The sequence below is a fragment of the Coturnix japonica genome, chromosome 3, assembly GCF_001577835.2.
Source record: "Coturnix japonica isolate 7356 chromosome 3, Coturnix japonica 2.1, whole genome shotgun sequence".
Classification (NCBI taxonomy): Eukaryota; Metazoa; Chordata; class Aves; order Galliformes; family Phasianidae; genus Coturnix; species Coturnix japonica.
Window position 1 is genome coordinate 54,299,235 of NC_029518.1, and position 24,187 is coordinate 54,323,421.

The 24,187-nt window shown below is 40.1% G+C and overlaps 1 protein-coding gene across 7 annotated transcripts in view; it reads right to left on the minus strand.

Moving 5' to 3' along the window:
- Positions 1-23,909, minus strand: part of NCOA7 (nuclear receptor coactivator 7) — a 75,233-nt gene extending 51,324 nt beyond the window's left edge. For 5 of the 7 annotated variants that reach the window (XM_015858527.2, XM_015858526.2, XM_015858524.1 and 2 more), the window contains exons 1-2: positions 23,779-23,909; positions 7,505-7,636 (exon numbers count right to left, since the gene is read on the minus strand). In XM_015858527.2, the coding sequence (XP_015714013.1) occupies positions 7,505-7,554 (50 nt within the window). In that variant the 5' untranslated portion in view covers positions 7,555-7,636; positions 23,779-23,909. Of the gene's footprint in view, positions 1-7,504; positions 7,637-23,032; positions 23,149-23,313; positions 23,530-23,778 lie in introns of those variants that run through there. The other 2 variants (XM_015858522.2, XM_015858523.2) reach the window with 2 other exon arrangements.
- Between the last annotated feature and the right edge of the window lie 278 nt (positions 23,910-24,187).

Genomic DNA, 24,187 nt, shown 5'->3' on the forward strand with positions numbered 1-24,187 from the left:
TATTCATGCTTTATATGATGTTATGATGTGGAATACTGATAGTAAAATTACAAAATTATTAAACCATGGCAGTCTTTCCAATGCAGATCCTGGACACATAGAAATCTTGTTCCAAGAGATCTGATTTTTGAAGATCAGATGCTTGAGATGTGTGATGAATGCCCTGAGACTATGTATTTATAAAACCATTATTGAGAGAAAAAGACTCATTAGTGGAAAGGCACGCAATGCTATGTGAAAAACATCAAACTTAATTTAAATTGAGTTTATGTGCGATTGGCCACATGCTAAATTTAAGCCTACTGAAGAAAAAAAAACAAACAGTGGTAAAAACTCAGAGTTATTATCAGTAGATTAAGTGCTATACAAGACACATTCTCCACTCCAAAGTGACTGCTTCCTGACAGGAAAAAGCTCAGCACATGAAGGCACCCCAGGAGCTAGCTAGCTGATTTATGGCTCATTTGCATTACAAAAGTTTTCTATCATCAGGGCAATTCTCTCCCTCCCATCAAATTTCTATCCAATTCTGCTGCTCTCCATGAGATTTTCTCCCACACAAATGGAAAAAAAAATCCCATAGACCTTAGCGGTAGAACATTCGAGACTTAGAACACAGTTAACACATATGCTTATATTTCAGATGGAAACAGTCCCTGCCTAGACAAGAATGTAAGACAGAAAAACACCTACAAACTTACACTGACAACCTACCTCTCACAGTCCCTTCTGAATTCAGTCTGCAAGCTGGCTTAATGCTGAGGGCACGGGAGCACACCAGCCTGGAACTGAGAACCAAGCACCATCATGAACCTGCCTCTGTTGAAAAGCAGACCCCTGCAGGCATCATTCACTAAAAATACATGATCCAAGTAAATTCTGACACATCTCAAGATGCAATCTCTAATTCTTCTCAAAATGCTCTAAATCCCACCTGCCACCTGGTACCAAGCATGAGAGCTCATCAGGGCTGCCTTCACAAGGTGCTTGGACAGCTGGGATTTCCTTCAGCACAAGCAAGAGATGATTAAGAGCACCAACAAGAAAAATCTGTACCACCAGGCACTCCCTTAAGTGTGTGCCTCTGTGCCACGGAAGCGTCTCCATGCCAGGAACAGCGTGGCTGCTCCTGGAAGGGGCCCTCACTCCCCAGCAGTTCCCCACTGGTGCACAGAGACCTGGCAAAACCAGAAGGTTGTACAGGATCACTTCTTCTGGTGACAGCTTGAGCTCAGCATGGGTTTATGTCAACTGTGGAACTAACGATCTGCCAGGTAATAGTGCTAGATTTCCACCAGCTTTCAGATATTCTTAGTCACTGGGATTATGTAGAACTGTGCACAGTAGGTCCTAACAGCAAAAGAGATCATCCTTCTCGGAGACTGACAGGACAAGATCATGTATGTAGACACTACAGAAACACAGCACAGTGTAGACAGGTAATTATATCAGTTTCTTACAGACACCAGTAAAAAGCCTAGATCTCAGCTACCTAGATCTGAAGCTACCTTTTGAAGGTACCATGTTTTTATAGCCTTTAGGATGCTACCTCCTTAAATCTCTCCAAGAGCAAAGAAGGAAGTTGCCTGAGGCCTCTTGCATGCCCTCCATGCACTGCAGACCAGGCTGCAGACAGTAAGGGAAGGGGAGGGGAGAAAGAACAAATACACCATGATTGTATCCATAGCAGCTCTTATCAAAACTGCACAGACTCCTACATCAAAAGGTCTATCACGTAACTACTAAAAAAAGGAGGCTAAATCAGTTTCTTTTTTTAAAATATACATATATTTTTTAAATACTTTCTTTTTAAAAGCTGGTAAGAGAAACCCAAAGGTCCCCTTGGGAAAAGCAAACACAAGGACATTGTATACTTGCTGCCTAACAAACTTTGTACAGATCTTACAGCAACCGTTTCAGAATTTTCACTACAAGAAAGCATGTCTTAAGATTAAATAAGCACAATCTTTTATTCTGCAATATAGGCCTCAAGGAAATAAGAACATCATGAATATCTCCTTTTCTTTTCTTTCCTAAAAGAAAACACAAAGTCTTTATGCAGAACACACACTATTCCCCAGTTTCAAATCCTATGCAGAGGGAAATAAATGAATGGGTAAAAGATAAACTACACAAGTCTTAAACAAGCTTTGCATCTCTATAAATAACATCTCTGGAGTTGGAAAGTTTTGAAAAACCCTGAAGAAACATTTCAGAGTCACATTAGATACTTTCTCTAACCTCTGTTAGCCAAAAACAAAACCTTTGATCATAGATGACTCCATTACTCTTGAGGACAAAAGCATTGCAAGGAACCAAAACTGCACAAACCACTGTGTTGTTTTAACTTCCCAGAGGAGGAACTCAAATAGAGAATAAAGTTGTGATTCACAGGCTAAGTAAAGAGCAATAATTAAGGCTGTTTTCCCAGTGACTCTCATCCTGCATCACAGAACTACAAGATTGCTGGTATAGAAAACAACAGCAATGTGAAGCAAGGAAGCATTTCCCAAGCTAAGCAGCTACACAACACATTCTTCCCCTGCCAACAATCACATTCCACAACATACTTCAGAAAAGATAAAATTTTCTCCCCAGATCTCCATTTTTTTTTCTGGTTTATACCTATGATAAAAGGCTTCCATGTATTTTTATATATGCAATAAGTGTATGAGCAGCAAATGTCTCTCAAGCATCAAAGGGATCTCACCAAACTCCCAGAAAACCTGTATTCAAAGTCTTTTCAGGTGGCTGTCTGTGGAATTCTAGATGTTCTTTAACTTCTGAAAACTGCAGTGGCTGCTGAAATGCTAACCTAGAGCAGCAGGCAGAAAGGCTGCTAAAAACATTGAAACCTCTCCGTTCTAAGCAAGGGGAGACAATGCAATACTGTTATGTGTCCAAAAATTATTTTGAATGCTTCTCTCAGCAGCCAACACAGCAGTTCAACTATCCCACACATACACCTCCAAATAACTGAGCAAATAATATGCTTGCACCTACAAATCTGAGGGAGGGATATCTTCAGCTTTTCTTCAACAACACATTTCTTCAAATATACATGCCTCAGGCATGCATATCATTGGACAAAACGATGGAAGTGAAATGCAATACCATTTTTAATGTCAGTAAAAGGATTATGAAGAAACGTTTGCATGTCTGGAAGCAGAGCTAAGAAATTTCCACTAGACAGATGAGCTGAAATGAAGCATTGTTTCCTCAAGTAATTAAAAAAAAATAAATAAATCATGTATCTCCAGGATCTTGGCTTGAATATTCTTCACACCCAAGATAAACCTTCACAATGCTTTGTTTTAAGAACAATGTGTGGAAGCTTTTCCTTCTGAAAGCAAAAAATAAATTATGGGTGCTATAGGAAACCTGAATAAACAGCAACACTTTGGCTCAAGAGATCAAGAATTGCAAGGAGACAATTGCAGGCAAAACAGTAATCCGAGAAGCAACCAGCATTTGATGAATGTCGTGTGGACATTATGAGTCTGGCCAAAAAGAAAGGCGTACACATATGCAATCTCTTCTCCAGGTCATCCTTCCAGACTCAAGCTGTTTAAAACTCAGCAGCTATGTATTAGTGATCTCTACAGTAATGAACTATGAATGTTTATAATTTAAGCTCAGGTTAGGTTGTAAACATGATGTTTATAATTGTTGTAAACCTTGGTTTTAATGTTCAAATCTTAACTTGCAAGATTCACATGTAGGTATCTAAACCAAGAATCTAAATTAAATTAAATTGTTGTAAATTTTGTTATTTTCCTCAAACATTCACACATCATAAGGCAACATGAAGTGATTATCAAGTGTATGACTACTTTCAGGCTCTGACTGAGTATTGCCTCCAGTAGGTATGAGAGGATAACCCTCCTCGGTCTGCTACTGTAACAGCTACTTTGTTAAATGTGGTGCTTTCAGACTGTACCTTGCCACAACAAAATCTGTATTACCTGAAGTTTAAGCATTCATACCAATGTCAGCTCCAACTTGCATACTTTTAAAACTGTTATATAACACCATTTCTTAATCACCAATGTGTACAAGCCATAGATGAAGTGAAGTACCTCTGACCTTGACCCTACGCAGCAGGCAGGGAAAAACAGAGAGGTTCCCCATTCTCTAAGAGCAGAGGAGAGACAAGAAAAGCAGGGACTGAAGGGAACAGCAAACAGTATCAAGCTTCAAGAGCACATAATTACAGTTAAAAGAACCAAGTGTCACAGGCAGGCAACTGCAGAGCAGGGACTTAGTATATACAAATGCGCCACTATAGACCCATATTACACTGTACCATTTATTTTCTGTCTGGCTGGATACCAGGAAAGCCTTTGGAGTAAGAGGAGACAGAGTTCTTTGCAAGAGCTGGAAAAAACATTGGTACATTTAGGAGCTGATAGCACTGAAGTAAAAGCCTAGAAGCAAGTTTGAATACATAAGCAAGAAAACTTAACTATAGAGAACGGTCTTTAAGTAGGAGTAGCAGTCTCACATAAGGACCTATTACATAAGAGAAATTTATGCTTGCATGTTACTCTCATATTTCAACTTCCTGCCTGTTAAACTCCCACAAGCTGTAACATCTTATCTGCATAAGGAATCTAAATTGGTCTTTAAAAATTGTAGAGGCTTCTGTTTGAAAAGTTAATTGTTTCATGGCCAAAAAGTATGGCCTTCATCACAATAAACAGCAGGTAAAGGAGTATTTGGTAAGCAGAAAGAAATGCTGAGGGCTTTATTTCAGCTTCACTTCCCTGGAGAAGGGGTGGAGACCTCTGAAAACCGTTGTTTGGCTACAGGGAAGTATTGAGGCACTGACAGCACGAAGATCTGTAGAGAAAAGATAGAATGGCTGCATAGGTCTCTTCAATAGACGAAGTTTAACTACTTTCAAGGACTGATGTTTAAACAAACTTAACTGAAACACTGAATTGAGGGGAGAGGGATGCAGACAGTTACTTCATTTTAATCTCATTTCCCCTCTAGAAGTCCAGGAGGTGGTTTGTCAGCACATCACCACCACTATTCTAACCACATCAAATACTTTGGGGTTCTCAAGTCGAACCTCTCCAACACTTTTTAGTGTGATCCATCAAGACACTGACCATCACCTCCATCAAAAGCTTTCTTGGAAGGGACAAAACTACACCAGCTTGAAGACCAAAAGCTGCTTTCTGATGGGAAGTTGGGCCCTTTGAGGCTCTGGCAGGGCAGAGACAGATTTTCCCAGGCTCACAGAACAAGTTAAAAGAGGTAAAGGAAGAAAAATTAAAAACAGTAGTGGAAGTAAGGGGATGCATGCATTGGGTATCCTCTAAGGTTGTGCTTGGCGTTATAAACATGAGTTCAAGCTGGCAGTAAAAACAGGATATGTCAAGTACCTCATAAAACAACGTGAACCTAGGGTCAGAACTATTAAACTCATGTGCTCAAACACAAGGACAGAGCAGATGACCACGGATTCTAAGCTAATGAACTACCAAAACTGACAACAACAATACACACCTGATGAAATTATCTAAGTGTACCAATATTGGGCACCTAAGCATGGAACTTTTGTTTACATTAAGTCAAAACTAAAGCTTAAAGAACAAAAGAACAACAATGAAGAAACAATCACTGGCTTGTTAGAACTGCCTTTTTATTAAAGGCAGTATTAACCACCTATTATTCAGGTACTCCCATGACATTTACATGGGTCATCATGTAAAGCAAGATGTTTTACATGACACCTGCTTGCTAGAGGAAACATGCTAGATTAAAATCACTGACATGCAAATTCCGTTCCACTTCTGCTCCTGACTGCACACGTGGGCAATGTATGCAAATGTAAGCTGGGCACCATGCCTGCTCATCTATTTAAGTTTCTATTAAAAATCATATATATATATATATATATATATATGAGACATATATAGAACATAATTTGAGGATTTGTGTTAGCAGTCTTGTAAAAATCATGCACAGGTTGGCTTAGAGCTGATTGAAGCCTTCATTTAAGGGCCTATAACCTATGTAAAGGACAAAGATGCAAAACAGGAGGGAAGAAAATGATCTCCTCAGAATTACATAGCAGGTAAGTAGTAGAACTCAAAACTGATTTCAGGTGTTAAGCAAGGATCAACAACATCCTGCACCCATTTAGGACAAACTACCCCAAGAAAATTTAGAAGAGACTTTCCATAGGAAAGAGAGTAACATAGAAAAGCTACAAAACAAAGTAAATAAAATGTCAAGGAGGGCTTTGCTGAAAGCCCCTGGTGGCAGTTCCAGTTTGTTTAGAAGACAGCATTTAGAAAGGACTCAAAACATTATCTTCAATACTAAAGCATCTTAGTCAGGCTCTTCTTGAAAATCACATCTTCTTTAGCAGGAAATTACTTGTTTGGCTTTGCAGTCTCTTCAGATATGTTTTTACCTTATTTCATATATCTCTATTATAGCTGACATTGTTTATTTTCATTTCTCAGAGTCATAAATCAAAATATTTATTTGAACATCAGCATAATTACAATTCTCCAAATGGAAAGCAAGTTACCTGACATTAACAGACGTTTTTTACTGCAACCCTTCAGTCTTTAGCCACCATTACACACCACCTGTTAATTAGAGCTACAACTTTTCCCCATGCTACTACTTCAAGCAGGTGTGACAAACATGTCTCTAGGCATCTGAAATTCACTTAGGCTGGTAGTTTAGAGCAGTTTTAGTAACAGTTATTTATTATAGAGAGAGTACATGGCTTTCCATTTCAGTGGTGCAGAAAGTATATCTTAGTCAAAGATGTCCTCATACTTGTTTTCACCCTCCTCCTATTCCTACAGAAGTAAACAAGCATTAGTTCTTCTTGTACATTGAATCTCAGAGATTACTATACATGTAATACATGATATATATGTATATATATATCAAATTAATGAAGAAAAGTGTTCAGGAAATCACAATCACTTATTTCTTGAAAAAACAAACAAACAAAAACAACAAAACCTCAACCACCAATAATTAATTACAAATGACAAATATATATATATATAGAGAGAGAGAGAGAGAAAGAGACTGAATAAGTATTGCATGTATATATGATAAAGTCTAGACAGCATCATATAGTATGTAGTGACCCTTTCTTAGCTCACCTTTTCCTATGAGGCAATACCAAATCTGTGCTTTATCTTCAGTCACATAAGCTTTAGTTTTAGACATTTTGTTTTAGATGCATTTATTTTTATAAATACTCTCCAAAGCTGGATGCTGGAAGCTCAAATTGTATGCACATTGCAATTGAATACACAGGAACAGTTTTCTGTTATAAAGAACAGTTACAGTTCAAGTTTATCTCCGCTCCTCAACGGAACAAATCATTACTCCAACAATGGGGATGGGCAATAAAAGCACTCTTTGGATACATAATGTAGCACTGTTTTATTTTAAAGCATAATTTAAAAATTGTTAAGCCATGTGAATATGCAGAGTGAAATAAAACCTGTAACCTTACCGAGCAAAATAGCCTTGTCTTCTTTCCTTTTTCTCTTCCTTGGTCTCCATTATGTACAGTCAAATGGGCAAGGTGAGCAGCCAGGCGTGATGCTCTTCTCCCCCTCAGTACCTCATATCCAGGCAGAGTTCTCTGTATATAAAATTTTAAAACAGGAAGTTCATAAATCAGTGTGTCAACAATGCATACAAAACCCAGCAGTGTTGTGGAAATGCAATTGACTCACTGTTAAAGCAAAGTAGAACTTTAACCAGTCAGTGCATGACACAAGATACTCATTTAGCATACAGTAAGACAAACAATAAATTCACTCAGGCCAATTTCTCCAGCACAGAAAGAGGCGTACTGCAAAGCAGGTAATCCAAAGAGCAGTAGCAAGTTATAAAACCCTGGAAGGACTGGCAGTAGTTAAATAGGCTATATGAAAACATCTTCCTGGTGTTTCACAGATAAGAAGATCAAGAATCTTCAGAAACATCCCACACAAACAGTAAAACCAGAAAGATATGTAATGTTGACTTTATAAAGAAAAAATAATAATCTGTAAAATAGTGAGAAGTTTAAGAATAATGAAAAGGGAAAAAAATAAGAGTCATCTGCATTCTTCAAACAGCTTTTACTGCTGTGAACAATACACAAGTTCAAACAAGCATACTAGGAGAAGAAATAAGATCAATCTCCTCCTCTCCAGATAAATTGTAGAAGTATTCAGGCCCTTGTAAATCAGAGGTGGGAATTTCAGAACTGCTTGGCACTTACTGCAATGAATCATATGCCACATCAATTCCTTTCAGAGAATCTTGTCATGTATTTTATCCTCTTCCCCTCTCCAGTATACACTCAGCCTACCCTGAAGGCTTGTGCACATTCACAGAGTCAATTTCTTAAGAATTCTTTATCAGATTAAAATTTAAATCAAAAGTTACTACTAAGCATTTTAGTCCAATGGACAATACAACAAAGATATGAAAAACATGTAAGTTATGATTCATAGAAGAAGAAAAGCTACTCTAGGGCGTAATCAGCTCCTACTACCTTTCTCCTACATTAAAAGATCATACGATATAAATTCCCAGATGTCAACAATAGAGGTCATGCAGAAAAAAACAGACTAATCTATTTGAAAATCCAAAGAGCACATCATGCTGCATTCTATCAGAAATACTTGCCATAATTTTTTTCCATGTTTAGGAAGCCTCAGTCCCTGGCAATTAAAGTCCAGTGCTTCAAAATGCACTTTCCTTACTCATTAACTTGGTATATATTCAGCACTTCATAAATAATCGAGTTGTTTTTTTTTTTTGATCTCTAGGCATCAGGCAGAGAATTATAATGGTCAGTATGTGACAGCACTCTTTAAATGGCAAATTTGACTGTGACATCTTTGGTTTATAAATAGAATACTGTTTTATCCCTGCAAATTATCATCTGCTATAGTCTCCAGCAGAACACAGAAACTGACATTACACCTGCACAGCCTGTATGAGGATATAAAGAATTCCAGTATAACCTTATCTCCTTTACTGAGGTAGGTCATTAGGCTTTCAGAGGATCAAAAATGATATCTTTGTTAGAACTGTATTTAGAATTACAACAAGCCTTTCAAAAGCACACAATCACCACCTACCTAGCAAACTACACGGAGCTCAAAGAGAGGAACTAGCTTTTCCCCTTTGCCTACTTTTCCTCTATTTATAGGCTGTGGTGTGTGCATAAGAGCACTGACTGGTCACGGATGAACCTTGTGTTGATGTCAAGAACTACCATATAACCAAAGCACTTAGATAACATTAAACTCATAAACAAAGACAACAGGACTCATAAAAATGAGAACAGGGAAGTGTCAAGAGTCCTCTCACATGACAACACAAAAGCACAGGATGAACAGAGGGAAGGAAGATCTCTATGGGATCTCATCCTGTGCAAGTGATGGAAGCATGCTCCTTCCATTCACTCCCAAGGGAGTCAAGAGGAGAATGAGTCCTGACAGTGTTGGAGCAGCAACACCAAGGCTCTGCAAGGAGAGTGAGAAGAAAGGCAGATATTGATAGGGCTTTGGTCTGGAGCTGCATGTGCTACAGAAAGCATCAGCACAAAACAATCATGGTATTGCTTAATTTAACAAATGTCAGGTTTATTGTGTTCAGAAAGACTAGAGGTAACAGAAAGGCAATCTGGTGAAAAATGGCTTAATTTCCTTCCTTTGGAAATAAAACACACAGAAATCTTGTATTCAGCAAATGAGCACTAGAAATTTTCACAACAAAATAATTCAACGAGTCTCACTTGAATTAAAATGTATTTGGTTCACCTTCTTCAAAGAAACAAAAAGTATTATCCCAGGAAGGTCTACTTACAGTTGAAAATCTGTACTCTGAAAGTGTTTTCTTTCAACAGTACTATGGAACAACAAATGGGTTAGGAGTGCAGCCCTTATGATCTCTGAGTTCACTTTTGTTTTCTTTTGCAATTTGTCATGTACTAATTACCTTTAAGGAACAAAAGCTTAAAAGCTAGGAAGATCAAGGTAACCTGCAATAATTGCTGCTAAGACTAGTATTTCTGAAAGGCCCTTTTTGGTTTTCAGTTAAATACCAGTACAGAAGCAACATTTACTTTACAGGTTTTTAGTATCACTTTAAAGTTACATCAGAAAAGGGAAACTAACTCCACACTTCTCCTCTGTCTGTCCTTCAACAACTCCCAGTAAAGAAATAGCAGGTATTCTTTATTAACAGCTGAAAATGTTATTATGGATACACAATTAAAATGAATTTTGGTTTCCTGGCACTCTTGTCTGATAAAGTTGCAGACTGAATCAGGCAGACTATTAAAAATGCATATATTTAGAGCATATTTATATGCTGGGAGGCAGATGTTACTCATATATCATGAGAACAGTCCAAGCCCAAATGATGAAAAAACTGATTTACAGAAATTACAAGCTCCCTTTAACTCCTTCTACACTAAAACTGGAATAGACAATGATAATCTTGTTGTTATGCATCTACTGCAATGCTAATTGTTCTACAAGATAATTTCAAAAGAAGAAATAATCCTGACACATAAATAATGTATTTATGTAATGAATCTGTTAAAAATGTACTGCTCTCCAAATTCAGCCAATGTCAGGTAACATCTCACCCAGTAATCACAGGAAGAGCAAAATACAAAAATTTACTTCTTGCTGTAAGTCCTGATACTTTAAACTTTTTCATTTGTATTAGCATATTTTTTGATACTTGATCCTTCGTCTGTTTATGGTGCCAAGGAGCTACGGGAGTATTAATAATAAGGGCAGGAATGCTCCAGTAAAGCCACATAAGTAAAAGGAACAGACTGAACTCCTGACCACCACTTCTCCTTCCGTCTCTTCTCAAGCATGAAGAATGATATACCTCACTACTTTCATTGTATGCAGACTGCAGTTTTTAAGAGACAACAGTAGACCTGCTTCCTGAACTCAATAAGAACTCAGAATTCCTGTTCTGAATGTCCTGTGTAGAGCCAGGAGTTCAACATCATGATTCTTGTGGGTTGTTTCCAACTTAGGATATTCTATTATTCTACGATTTAAAATCATGCAGCTCTCTCCATTCTTTTTTACATTGTGGAGTCAATGTATCACTCAACTTTTTATCTGGTAGGATAACATTGTAATTCCCCCCTTAGCAAATGAAGAACTAACTGAGCTCTAAGTACCTTCCACATGCTTACAAAAGAGCAGAGGAACATGCACAGATACCCTCCCTCTAGAGAGAGCAGGTGTGGGCTATAGCATCTCACACAACAACAGCTCTTTATTTCTGCTTCTCTATTCTACCTCTGCCCCAGGATTACAGATAAACAGCGTACAGCACCTCACACTACTACACATTTCCTTAACATTATCTGCTGCAGTACAAACATTGCATTGTTGCCACTCACAGGCTTGGGGAATGAAGCATTACTGAGGATTCTACTCAGCTCTGCAGCAGAGCGCCTTCTTATGGCCAATAAGGCATCTGGGCATACATGCCACTTTTGCACTAAAGAGCATACCATGAGAGATGAGAAGGATTACATCAACAAGTCACTATTAAGACCAAAAAATGAAATATATATGTAGTACCTTAAGTGCAGTGTTGCAAATTTCCACCAAGTTACCAGAGTAAGAAATTGTATGACAACAGAGGGAAAGTATTTTTAGCATATTAGTTATGAAACTGAACACCTGGGGTTGCTGTCTGTGTCTCTGGTCAGACCAAAGCAGTTACCAAGCACTACACACACGCAAACACACGCATGCTAACATGGCTGTAGCACAGGATCACACAGAACATGCTTGTATGTAAAGCAATGGAGCAGGCAAGACATTCTCTTGACCTGGACTAACTAGGTTTGGTTTTACTGCTTTTACATTCTTTTAGCCTATTTCATTTGGTTTTACTGAAAAGTTAAAGGTCTCAGAAAAAAAAAAGAACACAAAAACATTGTAGTGCTTTAGGCTGACAGGGTAATATAAACATACAGCCAGTAAAAAAAAAAAACAGATTAAGTCAACTATTTTATTTATTTACTTATTTATTTGTCTTCTTTGAGCAGAATGACTTAGATAAAATTAGACTGGAAGCTTTCAGGAAAGCACTAGTACATGCCAATAAAACACAGCAGAGACTAATTACATTCAATTAGATTCAGTAATTCAAACCAAAAACTGAGAGTTTATTCTAATGCTATCTTAAGATAAATATAAGATTATTTTACTATTACTATATAGTCACAACGTAATTAGCATGTAAAGTACAATGCAGTGTTAAAACACTAATAAGCTTTATCTTTATAAAGAAGTACCAGTCTATTATATTTAACTGAAGGGTACTAAGCAAAAAGTAGGAGAGCTTCCCCACTTGAGTGAAGTTGGGACTGATCACTCAGCTGGTGCTAAGAAGAACAACCCTCATCTATGCATATAATTCCACTGACATTTAAAACATTAAGTCTGTCAAGCTTCATGCAACAGGGTTTCACTCCTAAAAGCCCCAAATGCAAAAATTAAAAAAAACTGAAAGTGAATTTGTGTGCAAAAATGACTTCTAGACTTCCTGTTCAGACTAAATGTGCAGACCAGCATCACAGTTTCTCCATCTTAAATGCAACACTTGACAGCAGCTTGTTCTGCCTGCTACATCATGTGGACTTGCAACAGCATGTTCAGAAGCCCTGGATAATAGAGATAAAATACATAAATGAAAAACATACCTTTGGTTAAGGAACTGGCTGCAATGGTTTCTGAAGTTATTATGCCTGCTGCAGAGGTGTTGCAAGCTAAAAGTCATTTCCATTCTTCATTAATGCGATAGAAGCAGGCTAAGCTTAGATCACCTTCAACTCATCAACTAAATACGCAAGAGCCAGAGTTCAAATAAAATAAACTCAATGATTAAATCATATAATCACAGAATCACTCAGGATGGAAAAGACCTAAAAGATCATTAAGTCCAACCATGACCCAACCATACTACCCTAACTAACAACCCTTCACTAAATCATGTCCCCGAGCCCCACATCCTAACGGCATTTAAGCACATCCGGGGATGGTGACCCAACCACCTCCCTGGGGAGCCTATTCCAGCTCTTAACTACCCTTCTGTAAAGAAGTTTCTCCTAATATCCAACCTAAACTTAACCTGGTGCAACTTGAGACCATTTCTCCTCATCCTATCACCAGTAAGAGGAGACCAACACCACAGACATTTCTGATTCAGAATGTCAATAACAAAAACTTGAAACAGCTCCTATGGACTCTCCAGCTGAATCATTCCTAGCTTACTTGGGAGGAAAAATTTACCACTAACTCAGGCTATCATATTTCATACAGAACAAAGTGAAGCAAAAGAGCTGCCAGAAAGTCAAGGCCACAAGTGAGAGCTGTCAAGAGAAAAGCATTTAATCTTCCCAATCAGACAGCTGAACATCACTAGATATATTTTCCATTAAGATCAATGCATTTTACTGCATAACTCAGCAGTGGTTGTTAGAAATTAGTTATAAAACTGTAAACTGATAAGCAGAGTGCTACATCATACTGAATGAGAAAGTGCAGTACTGTTTGAAACAGAGCCACTTTGGAAGATTTTCATTTATAAGTCAGCAGTTAAGATTCTGATGATTTGCTGGCCCCCGAAGTTTTTGAAGAATTAACCCCTTCATTGTCTTGCATCCCCTGTGTCAACTCACCCCAGTTCAAGTGAAATATTAAAGCCAACCTCTCTGAACCCAACACCTTTTACACCCACTGTGTAAAGGTATACATGATGTGGTGGGTCAGTATGCCAAATCCTGTATGCTTCGTGGGCTGTTGACAGAAAGAAATTGTTTCTTCCTACAAAAATGTTGCAACAGAAGATACAAGGAAGCAGAAAAATATCAACATTCGGATATGGAGAACAAACTGCGTAGCCACCAAAATACAGACAACCTTGTACATGTAAACAATGGAAGTGCCCAGGAATGTGTAGGGTACTGGCTCCAGTTATTTGTGAGACTCTATAAAATGTCAGCAACTTTATTAAATAAACTATGTCTCCCAAAATTCCTTGTCAAAAACATCTGCTCTCTTTTCAGAGGCAGCAGGCTGAGACTCTGAAGGACATTGTTGTCATTCAGCAAAGTTGCTACAAAGTCACAGCTCTTCTAACTGCAAGCTGAATGGTTTGCCCATTGTGCCTTTCCTTCTCAAGATACTTTGTCAGCGAAACCAAGTCTGTGCTTACGGGAGATACTGATCTCTACCACTCTTTATAAGGTATTTCTGAGACAGATCCTTGACTGATATACCTATATCAAATATGTAGGACATTGTTAAGTGGCACTGGATCCCAGTGTCACACATCCCAGACCAAGTCACACCTCAGAGTCTTCCCTATTAATCAGTTCCTGCAAGTGGAATTTACACTGGCAAAAAAAGCATCACCACTAATAGAGGTACAGTAAACATCCTTCATAAATTGCACAGTACAAGTACCAATCCAAAGAAAGTGGGCTTTTTGAAGGTACTAAAACAAGCCCATGCAGGAAGCAGCTGCCATGGTTTGAAATGTTGCTGCTCTTTATCTTTCTCCTTTTCACGTGCTACAGTTGCACGTTACCACTACTCCACCAAAAACTGCCAAACAAATTACCTGTAAGTAACAGAGTCAACAGAGAGACTCCATACCTGCAGCCCGGTTTTTCTCCTGACATGTCAGCTCATATCCACTTCCAGCTGGTCTACTGAAAGCAACACAGGCTTTTGTGCCACACAGATAAACTGCACACACACATTTGTAATGGCAGAGTTGACAGAAAAAGACAGATTTGCAGCTGTAGACTGAACTCCTCATGTAGCCACCCTGTGCAGCAGGCCTCAGCAATTGCACAGCTTGATAACTGGCAAGAGGAGCCAGCAAGTGCCAGGCACAGACTACAGACAAGAAGTGCACACTCTCAGGGTCACAGACTTGGTTAGCACGTTCTCAGTGCTCTACAGAATAAGGCCAAGCAAATGATAAAGTATTAAAATACACATAAATCTGCCAGTTTAATGGGAAGTATTGGAACAGGTCTAGTATATTTCCAATAAAACTCATGCTGTAAAAATAACTATAAATTTTTATTTTAAAAGTAACTATCATTTTCAATTTTCCAGGGAAAAAGAGATGAAGATAACAGCCTACTGACTTTACAATGTGAAAGATTAGCAATTATAAATGCTTCCTCTCCCACAAAAGCAACTCAAGATAGAAGAGGTAATTGAAGGGAAACGATCATTTTCCTATTCCTCAACATCCCTTTCCAACCCACCTTGCCTGTAAGGACTGATGCAAATCCAGGTGCATGACTGCACCCTCTCTCACCTGCCTCTCAAGAAACAGTGGATCTGAGAGAATGAGTGGAGCAAAAAGGGAGTCTCGCAATAACACAATGCAAATGTTTTCTGATTTGAAACACCCTTAACAGTATCAGAATGCTAGGTTTCCATAGCAACCTCAATTCTGCCATGAATACACTGTATATTAAATAACACATTGAACAGTTTGATTGTAACAGAAAATCCTGTCTGCTTCTAACACAGGAGATAAACACAAGACACCTTCCCTGGCTACTTCTGACCTGCCCAGCCTGCAGCACTCAGCTCATCACAGTGCTTTGGCACTGCAGGGTATGACACCAGTGCAGGCCACAAGTGCCCAGATGCTGCAAGCCGTGGTGCAGCACAGCCACAGCACTCTGACAGCCAGCTGTGCCCTTACTGCTGCATGGCCTGAGGCCTGGCTCAATAGCAGCAATGTTTCTAATTATTTCCTTCCTTCTTGCATAATTCCTTTCAGTATTGTGTAATGAAGAATGATTTAGTCCTCGTGCTCCCGTGAAACATCCTCAAAGCCTTTATTATCTTTCTGTTCATCCTTTCTCCAGCTAAGGACTCCTATACAACATGACAAGCAGTTTCTGGTCCTGTACCGACAGCCAGCTTGCATCATTTACAAAACAAAAACTCATATGTGAAAACAAATTTACCTTGATATACAACATAGCAGTATCACATTTACCTACCTCTAATTAGGCAGTCTCTCTGAAGAGTTACTTGCTTCTGCCCAGAAGCAGAGAAACAGTTTTTCTGTGTCATAGATATTTATGCACAGTTGAGTGCCTGCTTGAAAATATTCAGATCTCTATATATATTAAAAAGACACAGATGACATGAACCACCTGTAGGCTTTGTTGTTGTTGTTTTTTATGGTGTTCCTAATCTGGCCTTCATTTGCTCAATGAAAAATATATTCAGCCAGTAAGACGATTCAAAGCTTGTTTTTTAAAAGGACAACTTAAAAGTAAGATTGAATTAAGGTTGAGGAGCTGCATAAAAACAGAAGCATGGAAATTATTTGGTATTATTGCTTTACCAAAAATGTTACCTTCAGGTTGTTTGAGGGTTTTAAACACTGTTACTGAACTGAGGCGTTCTTGTTGATCAGAGCAGGATAATTTTGAAACTAAAAGAATCATGCACTGACTGCAGCAACAAAGTATCTCAACATTTCTGAAGTTAAACATTCCTTTTTTGCTAGGGGAAAAAAAAAATAATTTTAAAAAAGCCTTTACACAGTTTGACCTGATTTTACAAATAGCTTCAACCAATTACTCCACTGCTGCACTTTCATGGAAGCCATTTCAGCCTCATAGTAGGTAGACTGCTGAGCCCTGTGCACACACAGATTTATGTCTGCATCAAGTGCCTTCAGAGGGACTACTTGCTTATTGTACTTCCAGTAGCTAAGTACAGTTCTGCAGAATTGGAGCCTAAAGATGAAAGCTTTGGACTTCTCTTTAATTCCAAGATAGTCCTAACATAGCTAACAATGCTGAATGTTTCAGATTGCCCACATACTCCAAGAAAAGCCTCCAACCTTCTCTTGTTTACAGCTACACCAAAGTAATTGCTTGGCTGACCTCAAGTTGAAGTCATCTAGAATAGTTAATATATTAACAGCATTTTTTTTTTTTGGTCCATGTTAAAGCCTTTGTTTTTAAACCAGCTTGGGTGTCTAAAATTTAAGATTAAGTAAAGAACAATTCAGACCTTTTCACAGACCCTCTGGAAATCTGTCTCCAAATAGGGTAAAAATATACAACTTAAAAAAAAAAAAAAAAAAAGACAGAAAAAAATAAAATAAAATTTAGCTTACATCTACCATGCCTGTGTATATAATTGAACTGTAGTTAAAAAGCACTGGCATGTTATTTGTAGGAAGTACATTATTCTAGAGCTAGATATACGTTCTGATCAATAACTACTACAAGACTTAGAAGTAAATCTACACTTCAAATCCAGAATGCGCTGCTGGGCCAGCCTAATGAACTCACAGCACGTGACATGAGCTTTTCACAAATCAACATGGGTTTTCTGAACTTTCTGCTTGCTGAATTCATTGAGGCAGAAAGATAAAATGTGAAGGGAAGCAGGAAGAAGCATTTCAAGGCCAGATAAAATAAATTTCAATTTATAACACAGCCTGCTGTCATCCTAGAGCCTTTCACTGAAGAAAATAATCACCTGTAGCTCTTTCATCACAAAATTTAGAACAAATAGTACGTGGAATGAAAAAGACATCAGAAACTAAATGATTTGTAAAACAAAGTATGAGGTAAAACTTTTAAACACAATATAATGTTGACAGCAAAGCAGTTAAGAGTTGAAAACTGTATCAGCACTGAAAGTGAAGCCCTCATTTCAGTGACATCTGCAGAACGTAAATCATTTATTAAGTTCCTAGACAGACAGGAGAGAGGAGAAAAAAAAAGGCAAAAAACTAAGGCAGAAAAGATATTTTAAAGGCCTGTTACCATTACTGAGGGACAGCCATTATTTTGCCTAAGAAATACATTTTGAAAGTTGAAGCCCTTACAGAAAGTTAATAAAACCATGAGCTGGATTCTGCAAGAAGCAGGCACTTCTGCTCTGCAGAGTTTGGTTATTTCCTTTCCAGAGGGAAAAACAAGGAACTGAACATACCTTTCTTGCTTTTCTCATAAACCTAATCTGAAATGGACTTCAGAGATTAACAGAAGAACTAAGACCAGTTTTCTTAGGTAATGTGTTTTCTTCATTGCTCACTACTCATCAAGCCTAGAGGCAGCTCACTAACATCCATCATGGCATCAGGCCTAGCTGTTTCATGCTGGATCACAGAATCAATAACCAAGGTTGGAAAAGATCCACAGGATCATCCAGTCCAACCATCTACCCATCATCAGTAGTTCTCACTAACCCACATTCCTCAACACAACGTTCAAACACTCCTTGCACACCTCCAGGGTAGGTGACTACACCACCTCCCTGGGCAGCCCATTCCATAATGAAGGCAAGTCTGTGTTTTTTGAATTTATCATCCCAGTAAGCTTTTAGGGAGGAACACCCACTGGTAGCTATGGGCTGTAAAAGCTGTTATCTTCCCAGCTCAGCTTGAGATCAACAGCCACAACGGCAGTGTTCAGGAAAGGACAAAACCAGTTGACAAAACACTGGAGCTTACCACTTGCACAACAGCGTCAAGTGCACAGTGTCAACTGAGTGAGAAAAAAAGAAAACCCTTTTCATGACAATGTGCTATTTGTACTACCAGAAACCATGCCTTACAATTTGAAATCCAATTTTCAAAACAAATAATCTACTTTTAAATTTGCTGACTGATCAGTTAGCAGCAGGCTCTGTTTTAAGGAACTGGGAATTCTTGTATTGAAGGAAGCAATTCTGCTCCCATCAACAACTATGTCAACATGAGCTCCACACCAGAGATTTTGCTTTCAGTCCTGTGTGACTGCAGCAGAACACAAATAGATGACTTTGCAAGTTCCTGCCTAGTCTCTGCACAGCAGTGTAATGATGCCAGCCATCTCTCACTATCTGTTCACCTCCCAGCAATAAATCATGCCTGACCAACAGAGCTCAGCATCATACCACCCTGAAAAACAAAACAAAAACCAAAAACAGTAAATCAAAGGAAATGTTCAGAGATATGATTTAGCAGAGGGTTGTTAGTTAGGGTGCTATGGTTAGGCTATGGTTGGACTTGATGATCTTTGAGGTCTTTCCCAACCTGAGTAATTCTACGATTCTAAATTTCTTCAGCTGATATGCAAGCACAAAGGCTGGAGAACAACAAACTGCACCAAGAGAGTGTCATGCTTGTCACTCCTTTGAGTTTATAATTCACCTCCTAGCCACCCTGATGACTACAGGATGCAGTCTTTCACCACACACCTGTATATGTTTCAGCACATAGCATATGCTGCTCCATAACAACGTGGAAACCAAAGACTCTCCCATTTGCTTCACCACCCATTTTCACCACAATGTCATCATTCACACCACACATCCACAGAACAACATCTGCAGGCTGCAAACTCTTAGAGATGGGATAGAAGGAGCTCTCTGGATTTTATGCCAAAAGGTATCAGAGTTGCTACTATTAACCTTCAGCAGCTTCTCTGCATAAGTCTTGATGAGTGACAGGAAAGAGTTTGAAAAGTCAAATACTGCTTGCAGAGTACAAGAAAAGTGCTTTGTTCTTTAGTAGATAGTTTAAATATCATATGAAATAGTTTGAACGCTAACAAGTGACTCAGCACAGAAGTACTGTATTGAGCCACTGATGATAGTGAATTGTTCCTTACAACATCCCAAGTAAGAACTTAGGCAGATTCCAAGCAGTTTCTGATATCACCTGAGCTGACAGTAAAGCATCCCCACATCTTCCTCCAAAAGTAAAGGTGGTAGCAATGGTTCATAAAAATTCAAACTTCTTTTCTATCTTCTGCATCAGTTTTAGAGTATTTAAAAAGAAAACAAATGAGAAAATAAGACAGATGGCATGTGGGACAGAGAGGAGGGTAAAATAAAGATAAGCATAGCTGTAGAGAGAAAGTGCTGCTAGAAAAGATTCACATTTACTTGGAAAAATGGCGTAAGTTGCCTTTTCTTTAGACAAGGTTCCTCCCACTTTGAGTTCAAGGTCGTAGTAGCTCTCACTGTGAATTGCCACAGAACAAAGCTGTGATTTCTTGAGACACTCTTGAGACACTCAGATTTGGGGAAATGGCTTTCAGATACCTACAGAAACTCGGAAGGAAAGATCCCCAAATCAGTCAGAAAGAGTGAAGCTAGAGTAGGTTATCCATAGTCTGAAAATTAGTAGCTGTTAACAAAAAGACTTATAAATCCTGCTGCAGTGGAAAGAGAAAGAAACAAACACTCCTAATTTGACACTTTGAGCAAAAGATAAACACAGATCTTGCCTGAACAAACAGGTACAGTATCCTTGCTCAGCTCTGACATTTTCTATTCCTGTAAACCTGGTTGAAATTACCATCACTTAAACATGATAGGCAGTCAGAGAGCCTAGATTTTAAGATGCCGAAAGAAGAAACAAGACTTCCCCCCACAGCCAAAACCAACCAACCAATAACAAATTAAAGCATACTATGAGTAGCCGTGACAAAGTACACTTGGTTTTCAAACATGAGGCCTGATGCTCAATAACACGTTTTACAGGAGACAGAACAACTGAATGTAAGGAACAGCTTGATCTAGCTAATAAGGCTGCAGGACCTCAAGCAACGCGGAATCTGAGGCATGCAACTGAAAATTCAGCTCATGTTTTAAAAGTAAGATTAAGTAAAGATCAGAAAGGCCCCTAAAGATTACAAAGCTTTCAGTGGATACAATATTCATCAAGCCTAAGCCAGTTTTCCTAGAAGAGAAAAAATTGCCATAAAATTGCAGCTTTGAGTACAGGCTCATCTTTAGGATGCTACGTGGTATCAAGTTGAAGTACTGATGCAAGTTCTCCAAGTTTAATTGGAGTTTAGTTTTGGGAGCAGCCCAGCTGTGAGAGCAAAGCACTGCACAAGCAGCAACTTGTATTTCCCAGTGCTTACTTCTAGCTTCTGTGCTGCGCCCCATGGTGGAGTCCTGACAGGCCATACAAAGCCTGTCCATGCATCCTCCTCCTGCCGTCAAAAGGAACAGAAATTGCAAATTCAAAACAAAGGGCCCCAGGATTGCTGCACTAAACTGTGGACTTCAAAATGAATAAACAGTAGATGTCTTTTGGCTGCAGCTCACAGCTGCTTACACCTGCTTGATGTTTCCATGTGGCTTTCCACCCACAAATTGAAGGGTTTGAAAAGAAAAGGAAGAAAAATATTCCCATAACATGCTTGATGCGTCAAACTAAAACAATGTGATTATAGTGGGAATATAATCCCCTCTGGTTTGCTTACAATTGTCTCAGGAATAAAGCTAGGGAGAAATGTCTCGGGAATAAGGAAGTCTGATCTAAAATAATAAGTCTAAAAACTCTATTCTCCTACCTTTATTTTCCTTCTTACCAAAGGAGGCCCCTTAGTGAGCCCTCTTGGTGCTGATTTCACTCCTCAGCTGTAGTTACATTTCCTCTTTCAGGGAAAGTGATACCAGCCCACATGAAGGCCCTGAAGCAGCAGCGCAATCTCTGTGTCACACACACAGACAGAGCAGACCTTGAGACTAAGTGCCCTCACAGCAGGGAGCAAGAAATGAGAAGCACAGAGGCCAGTACACACCCCCACCCTCAGCGCTGTACCAGCCAGCAGATGCTTCACCAAAACAAGAGCTGAGCCCGCAAAACCTCGGACGTGTACAGATTATTGATTGTGGGAAGGAAGAGATTTGTCACTCTGTCACTCCTTGCACGGTCACAGCAGATTCACTCAAAGCAAAGGGGAAATTAGTCCCTTCATCCTCTATTTGCATCGTAATTATTTTCAGCAGAAATTTCCAGCTGCCTGAAGCAGCAGGTCCTTGCATCAGATCACGCTCCAGAGGATCGCACTAATTTCCACCTTTGACATGCTCACCCAGATGGGGTGGCTGCAGGGACCCCCTGCAGATGCTGTACATATCTAGAGCATTTTATACAGTCTTATTAATAACCTTATAAAGAAATGTTATTCTCAAACACAAATCACTTTTCAATGAATCACTTAAAAGAACAGACCTACACATAAGCTGTCCACTGAAGAGAGGTCAGACCCATAACCTAGCCAAGTATTTACAGCGGCAACCCCTGGCCAACCTCAGTCTTCTCTTTCAAAACCCTGGATACAAAAAGCAAAATAAAACAGTATTCCTACCCTGCCAGATAAGTACTTGTCCAATCAATTCTAAGTCATTTCATCTCCAAAGGGAATCATTTATCATTTCAGCAATAGACGAGCAAATAAAAATCGGAACGTGGCCATTGACCCAGTGAAAACATAAGAGAACAGCCCACTGGGCAAAGGCAAGAGCTGTGACTCAGAGACCTGACTTTGCAACTTAGATAAGACTCATTTTTCAGAATACCTGATTATTATTTTTTTAATGGCATAATAAACAACAACAGTACTGAATTTAACCCAAGTACAGAATTTCCATCAAACTAGAGAATTTGATTCATTAAAAAGAAAGAAGAAAGAAAAAAAGAAAAGTCATTGTAAAGTATGTTATGTCTGCAAGCAGTCCCAACAACTCCACTAAAGATCTTCACAGAACCCAAGTTACTTATGGGTTTTGATCCTTAAAATAGTTTGCTTATATTTACGAACATTATCCTGAATAAGGACAACCTTGCAAGGACAACAGAGAATGCAGTCGCTTGACTTATGTATCTTTTACCTTGCCTTACATCTGTTGCTGATAATGTAGCTTCCATTCAGAAACTATATAGGCACATACACTTTTCTTTCTATTTTCTATTGTGTTCTTCATTAATTTCCTGAAGTCTGAGTACGTACACACAAACTTACACATAGGCACATCCAAAACCCAATATAAACATAATACAATTTCCACACTACGGAAATACTTGCTTATACAACAGCTTGGAAGAGCTCTCCAGTCTGCATTTTAATCATCCAACTACAGGCACTTAGTCAGGAGCACAGCATCCTGCAGCAAGCCATAATCAATTAACGAGCACCTACCCGTCCTTCAAGTCCATTACTACGCATTAGCACAAGACATGCACGATGATTTAATGGGCGAACGGTAACAGCGGCGTGTAAAGTAAACACGCGGTAGAAGGCTGCCGTGAGCATTCATCACCCGATTCCATCACCTGGAGGCCGCATCGGTCAGTACCACACACTGCCAGCAGCTCGCAGCTCAGCCCCAGGGCCGGGCACCAACGCGGATGCCGAGGGTGAGGTTAGCTGCGCACACACAGATGGACGGACGGACGGACGGACAACAGTCACCGCCGCACCTCCAGCCGTGCTTCCTAGTCACGGTCATCAGACACTGCAAGTTAACAGGGAGAGCTCGGAACATTCCAGTAAATCACGCGAGGTCTAGGGAAAAAATCCGCTCGGAAGGCTGAAGGCCATCAGCAGAACGACTCGTTCCGCTCCGCTCCTCCAGCCGCCAAACTACGGGTCCGCAGAGCGAGCCCCGCAGGCAGCGTCGCTCAGCCCGGCGGGCACACGGCCACCGCAGCACCGCGAGCACGCAGCCCCCAGCCCGCAAAGCAACGAGACGCAGAGCGGAGGGCGGCGCAGCCCGGCTCCGGGCGACATCCGCACGGCAGCTGAGCGGCCGCCCCCGCTCCCTCCCGCCCCGCAGCACCGCCGGGCCCCGGCCCCCGCCCCGCGCCTCCTCCGCACGCCGGGCAGTGACCCCGCGGCTTAACGGCGGATGCGTCCCGACCTCCCTTCCCCGCGACCCAGCGCACCTGCAAGGAGGGCGAGCGGCGGCGGCATGGCGACCGCGGAGATAGCACCGCTCCCCGCTCGGCCGGAGCAGGACCAGCCCCACCGCTCCCGAGCGGCCCGCCTGGGCTCGGCCTGGCCCGCGGCTCCGCCCCACCGCGCCGAGCCGCCCCCGGCCCGCCCCGGACCCGGGGGAGGGGGCGCGGTCGGCCCCGTGGGTGGTGCGGGGCTGAGTCCGGGTAGGGGTGCAAGGTGGGAATCGGGAGATGCTCAGGGCTCTCAGTGCCGCCAGCACCGTACGGGGAAAGGGTCTTCCTCGGCGTGACGGAAAGGCTTTACCCCAGTTTAGTTATTTTTAAGGGTAATACTAAAGCACCGCTTTTGGAAAGCCAGGTTTGCAGATGCTTTTACACCCACTGGAAACTGAAATGT